The following is a 6722-nucleotide window of genomic DNA, read 5'->3' on the forward strand; positions in this document are numbered from 1 at the left end:
ATGGCTTTGAATGCCGCCCAACACAACAAATTCATAAATTGCGATATTGTTTTTTTTTTGTTGTTGTTGTTGTTGTTTAACTCATCAGCTATCCTTCATGTTAGTGTATTTTATGTGTGGCCCAAGACAATTCTTCTTCTTCCAGTGTGGCCCAGGGAAGCCAAAAGATTGGACACCCCGGTCCAGGCCATGTAGCCCTCCTGTGCCCAACTTTCACCAGACACCTGCAAGACAGCTGCAAGACTGCAGCTCACTGCAATCTTGGGGTTATCAGTACTGCACGCAGCACTCTACAGCATACGGCATAAACGCTGTCCTATAAAATCTCCAGCAAGCCTTTGTTTCCTTGAAGTCAGCTTCTCTTCTGCTGGCCTGCCCATTGCCTCCTCGCAACATATCTTCCTGCTTTCTCGAATAAATCCACCTTTCTTTAGCTACAACTGTCTTGGTAGATTCTTTTACCCCTGTACCACCAGCCCAGATAGTCATTGTTCACATGCAAAATTTACTAGTTCTCCACACCACCTCAGCCAACCACTTAGTATCCTCACCAGAAACTCAGTCAGTCAGTATTCAAACATTGTAGTCTCTGACTGTAACCTCCACCCAAGATTTCTCACTCAATAATTCCCAGGTAATTGATACGTAACCTCATTAGGACCTTCACTTCATAAGTTTCTCAATGTTTTCATTTTTTTATCAGCCATCAACTGCCACCTAGCTTCACTTCCTTCCCTATGTAGCTTACATTTTGTCATCTAGCATTCAACCACTGACTTGCCGATATCCTCAACTCCCTTGACTGATGTACCTTATCTTACCTACCTAACAAAACCCGAATCTTACTCCTCTATGCCTGCAGTCAGGCTTTAGAGAGCTGCAGCAGAAAAATCACAAAACTCTATCAAGTTTACAGTGACAAACTGGTGCCACTCTTAATCTTGGCCTCAATGATGCCTGGCAATCCTATCATTGCCTGCTCAGTTTTCTCCTTAAATATCCAACAATCTTATTATACCTACCGCCTCATCTAAACAAATAACCTGTCTTTCCTTAAAGTTGAAACAATCAGAAGAGAATATTCTCAACTTCCTGCTACCAAATTAATAAAATTATCTGGATTTATATCCAACCTTTCCTGCTTCTCTTTGGCTATAACTGGAGAAATATCTGTCTTCCCAGTTACGATTAATTCTCCATTTGAGTTCTGGATTCTATCCCTTCTAGTCCTAAACTCTGCCACCTTAAAAAACAAACAAACCTTTGACCTTGTGTTCCCATTTAGCCAGTGCCTCATCCTTCACCTCTTTATATTCAAACTTCTTCAGTTAGTATACTAATTCTTCTATTTCCACACTTCCACATTCTTAAAGTCAATGAAATCTAGTTTCCACCACCACCAACTTACTGAAACTGATCTTGCCACAGACAAGATTGATTGATAAATGCCATGGATATTTTTGAGTCTTTTCTTTGCCTCTTATACTTGATGTCATCTTGGCATTCTCTCATAGTTTAATTTGCAGTGCGCTTTCTTAGTACCTAAAATCATTTGTGGTACACCTAATGGCACCTTAGACTTTATGAAACGGTGTATCATTTAAATAGAAAATGATATTATGTGACTACACAACAACAACGAAGATAAGTTTACAAAAGTAAACCAAAGGTTAAATGAATTACTATTGCTGGTTTAGGGCTGCCAGATAAAACACAGAACACTCACTTAAATTAGAATTTCAGATAGTGAAAAATTTTTTAGTATAAATATGTTCCATGTAATATGTTGACATGCTAAAAAATATTCATTTATCTGGAATTCTAACTTAACTGGGTGCCCTATATTTTTAATTACTAAATCTGGTGACTCTATGCTGGTGAGATATACGCAAGTAGCCTCTTGTTTTACGAAGGTATTACATAGAAAGCACTTTGTCTTACGTGCTCACCCTGATATAGCAAGCACAGAAGCAGCAACATATTTATTATAGAATATTGGTATGTGGAGAAAAGGGATCTTATAACTATTTCAGGATTACCATAGCATTTTACAAATTTTCACCCAAATCCAGAATATCCCTGAAATTTACGATCTGACCTATTTTCTTACCTCAGCATAAGCTTTGGCCCACGTACTCGCCAGCTGATGTAAATCTACCTCACCTGATTTCACAGCTTCCAGGGATGCTTCAGCATCTCTATCATAATCTCTGAGGGATTCTTCTTCTATAAATTGAGTCAGAGCTTCTTTTAAGTCTGTTACAGGGACATCAAACACCATCATCAGCAAAACCCAGGTATAAATAGGGAACATTTTACCTGGCAGAGAATTCCAACCTGAAATCTTATTTTTAAATTTGTATTGATTTATTTAGAGATGGGTTCTCTCTGTTACACAGGCTGGAGTACAGTGGCATGATCGCAGCTCAGGGCAGTCCTGAATTCCTGGCCTCCAGGGATCCTCTCACCTCTGCCTCCCGAGTAGCTGGGACCACAGGTGCACGCCACCATGCATGGCTAATTTTTGTATTTTTGGTAGAGATGGGTCTCGCCATGTTGCCCAGGGTGGTCTCAAACTCTTGAGCTCAAGTGATCCACCTGCCTTAGCCTCCCAAAGTGCGGGGATTACAGGTGCGAGCCACCTTGCCTGGACATGAAATTTTATTTTATCAAGCTGATACTCTTAATAGAATCTCCAACTAAAATGAAATCAGCTTAGGGGGTCATTTAACTAATTTCATGATTATTTTCCTTTACTATGACAGGCTGTCGCATAGAGAAAGGTCAAAAGTCTTAACTCTTATGTATTCCCTTGATACTGATAAAGTAATGTTACTTTCTTAAGCCTGATATTTCAGTTTGAAGCCACGGGGGTATGAGGACATAAAGAAAATGCTATAGATTTTGAGGGTCTGAACATTACTGTATTTAGATTAAAAAGAGTTTTCCATGTAACTTTAAAGGGTGCATTGTTACATCCTTTGAAAGATAAGTTGAATGACTAGCTTATTAAAACATTTAACTCAGATGACTGACCGATTTCAGTTTTACAGACACCACTTAGAGAGTGACATAATGGAAGAGCACTGTGAGAGAAGTTAGGACACCTGTGTTCTGGCTCTGGCTCTATCATTATCACTATGTTTGCAACTTTAGACAGTGGTTCCCAATCTTAAGTGTGCATCAGAATCCCCTGGAGACCTTATTTAAACAGACTGCCGCATGCTACCCCAGTTTCCGATTCAGCAGGAATGGGATGGAGCCTGAGAATTTGCATGTCTACCAAGCTCTCAGGTGATGCTGTTGCTGCTAAATGATTAGAAACCATACTTCAACAACCACTGTCTTGGGTAAATAATTTAACCTCTTTATGTCCCAGTTTCCTTGTTTGTACGATGTGATTGGGCTATAAAGTTTCTAGGTTCTCTTATAACTAACCTATGATCTAACATATTCTGAATTTTAAATTTTTCGTAGACTGTGAGAACACAGACCTTTAAAAATGGTTTAATACATATAACTTTATAAAACTAATGTAGGTAAGCAAAGACTATTCAAAAATTAGTACACTTTCTGTTCTATGGCATCTCAGAAATTAATAACCAGATTATTAAAAGGGCAACCAATTTACCACTATAATGCTATTACCACTATAATGCTAAACTGCCTTATAACTTCACCCAACTAAATTCAGAAGAGCTCCTGTAATTCCAAACTTGGTAGCTAATTTTTCATTATAAAATCCAATTTTTATACTTTATAAACAACTACCACTTATAGAAAAAAACACTTAATAAAGCTCTGGGGAAATGTTTTTATTCTTGGAATCAGTTCCTATTTTATGGCTGTTTCCAAAGCTTCTTAGGTTTATGCTTTCTAATATGAAAATTCTAATGACAGACTATTGAAACTACTAAAGCGATGTTACTTAAAAAAAAAATCAGTCCTCACCTTTTTCTATAAAGCACGGTAAACTGTGCAGCAGCATCAGACGTCCATGTAAATGACTGGCATTCTCTTGAACAGGAAATCTGAGTGGCACTCTCAGTTCTAAGCACTGACTTCCTACTTTAAATTTATATACAAATTCTCTCTCTCTATTGCAGAATCTTTCTCTGTTTTTCTTCATATTCTTTGACAGGATTTCTAAAGAACAAAAAAGCAGAAAGTTATAAGTCCATAAAGAAATTTATTTCATTATTGCTGTCCTACTTCTAAGAAAACATTCCACCATTCAAGCGATTTTATACGTGTGACTCTGAGCCAATTATTCTAGTTTTTCCCAAGTGTTTATCCCTGTACTTCCATGGAGAAAACAAAGTACTTCTTAAAAAAAACCAAAAACAAACAAAGAAACACTTTGTTTTAAACTTGATTTAAGAAAAAAAAAATTATGGCCATAAAGTACTTTATATTCCAAGGCAGGGTTCTCAATAATAGGGAAGGACCACGGAGAGATGAGCAGAGAGAATTCTTAGGGAGAGTTCATGGGTGGGGAAATACAAAGCTTATGAAACCGCTGGTAAAAAGAAAGTCAAAGAAGCAAATCAGGGACCAAGCAGTGATTCTGGAGAACTTAGAGGTTGTGGTCATGAGATGCGACTGGGGGAAGGGGAGTAAGAAAGTGTTAGAAAGATTTCCATGTGGGAAGAAGATACACAGAAAATAGAGCGTACAGAACCTCCACTTCTGGCCCACACCTCAAAGGCAAACTAGACACCACTAAGAAAGAAGAAAATCTAGTTAAAGGAAGTAAGAATCAACATCAATTAAAGATGTATTTATTCATTAGCCTTGTAACTGGACTTCCTATGGTTAGGCTTTCTCCCATCAAATCAGTTCTCACATTATTTTCTACACTGAAGTTATAGTAACCTTTCTTTTAAAGAAAGTAATATGCTTATCTCATCATGTTGTTCATCCGTTTAAAAACTTTCTATGACATTCCATTGCTCTTGGGATAAAATGTAAACTCTTTATCCCAGTTTACAACACCCCTGCTTATGTTTCCACTCTTTTCTCAGAAACTGCACCTCTCCTTCCTAACACACAAATTCACAAATTTTATTTTCCAGCCATTCTGAACTTCTGTCAATACCAAACTTCTCTTTCCATGCCGAATCTTTTTGAATGCCTTTTCCTTGGCCTAGAGCACTCTTACGGATTTTAATTTCGTTGGATAACAATTGCTAATTCTTCAGGTCTCAGTTTAGCCTCTAGGAAGACTTATTCAACTCCCTAAAACTGGACTGGGTCCCGATAGGCTCTCATATCAGCCTGGACTTATTTGAATCATGGCACTTACCACACTCTATTTCTTACTCTTGCTAGAAAACGGTCTTCTTGAAGTGGGAGGAATACTGTCTTGTATTCCATGTATTAAGCAGGATGTTGGGAATGGCAAAAACTAATAAATAATTGTTGGATTGTGTGGCGTTTTTATTTTATGGTGCTCACGGGAAAAATAAAGAACAAGCAATTATTCATACGGTTCTTTAAAAAGATATCACCTGAAATATTAAAAAAAAAACTCAAAGGACTTTTGTACGTGTGGTGGGGGGGCGGGGCTGATAAGTTGAATTATCCAGACTATATTTTCAAATCTGTATGTAGGCTATACACAAAAATCTCCATCTATTTCACCATAATGCAAATAGATAGGGTATTTGTTTTACTCAGGAAGAATTAACATTAAACGTAAAGCAATAAAAATTTTTATAAAGTTAGAAAACTACCGAAACTACATAAAGGTCTATTTCACGTAGAAATTTCACTCCTAAGTATATATCCAAATACACACACACGCATACGTTCGCTGAAGTACCCAGGGAAGAATGCCCATACAAGTTTTATTTACAATAGCTCCAAACTGGCAACAACCAAAATGCATATTAGCAGAATAGTAAACTTGTTTATTTTATGAGATAAATACTACACAGCAATAAAAAAGAACCAACCGCTAATAAATGCAAAAAAAATGAATGAATCAGGAACCTTGGGGGGGGAAAAAAAAGAGAAGGCAGACACAAAAGCTCTGGTTCAACATTCAGATTTGTGTTTCAAGAAACTGGTAGCTTTAGTTCTTTCTCCCCTCGCTCTTTTTTTAGACTAATGGTCTATCCTTAAGCCTTAGCTCAGTTTTAGCAACCGTGATCCAGGGAAGTTTCCCAGAAGAAAATGGGATGGGAGGAAGGCTGGACAGAACACACACAGCCAACAGAGCGGAGGCTCTGAGGCCCACATTAGGCAAAAGGCAGGCAGACAGTCGAGCTGAGAAACTTCAACCGGGTGAGGGGACTAATCCTTTTGCAACGGGTGTCAATCTGAAAGGGCGTCCTCACTCCGTTCTGGGCTCACCTCGCCTAGTTCCGAAGTCCTGAGCAGTCCGCTCACTCGAGCTGTCAGCGCGTCCTGCGCTGGGAAACCAGCTGACTTGCCCACTTACACTTTCCAGCCCGCGGATCCGCGACGGCAGATTCGCCACAACCATTTCTATTTCCTGGCATCTTATAGAAAATTTCTCAGTCCAAGTGCCCGTAGGTCCCAACCTGTTGCAATTTAACCGTTTGAAAAGGGCAATAAGGTGTATTTCTACTGTTATTCTGTATTTCAGAGACAGCGCAAACCCGCCCTTGTGACGAAAGTGCAGAGACAAAGCACAAACTCGGCTCTGGTGGACCGGATACGGAAAGGTGGTGCCTTAGGAAGGGCGGGAGCAAATT

At 38.7% G+C, this 6722-nt stretch overlaps 1 protein-coding gene across 1 annotated transcript in view; it reads right to left on the reverse strand.

Annotated features, from left to right (window-relative positions):
• Positions 1 to 6473, reverse strand: part of FERRY3 (FERRY endosomal RAB5 effector complex subunit 3) — a 44508-nt gene extending 38035 nt beyond the window's left edge. Inside the window, exons 1-3 of the mRNA XM_007967277.3 lie at positions 6358 to 6473; positions 3952 to 4146; positions 2111 to 2256 (exon numbers count right to left, since the gene is read on the reverse strand). Of these exons, the coding sequence (XP_007965468.2) occupies positions 2111 to 2256; positions 3952 to 4129 (324 nt within the window). The 5' untranslated portion in view covers positions 4130 to 4146; positions 6358 to 6473. The remainder of the gene's footprint in view (positions 1 to 2110; positions 2257 to 3951; positions 4147 to 6357) is intronic.
• Positions 6474 to 6722: the final 249 nt, after the last annotated feature.

The sequence above is a fragment of the Chlorocebus sabaeus genome, chromosome 11, assembly GCF_047675955.1.
Source record: "Chlorocebus sabaeus isolate Y175 chromosome 11, mChlSab1.0.hap1, whole genome shotgun sequence".
NCBI classification, from domain to species: Eukaryota; Metazoa; Chordata; class Mammalia; order Primates; family Cercopithecidae; genus Chlorocebus; species Chlorocebus sabaeus.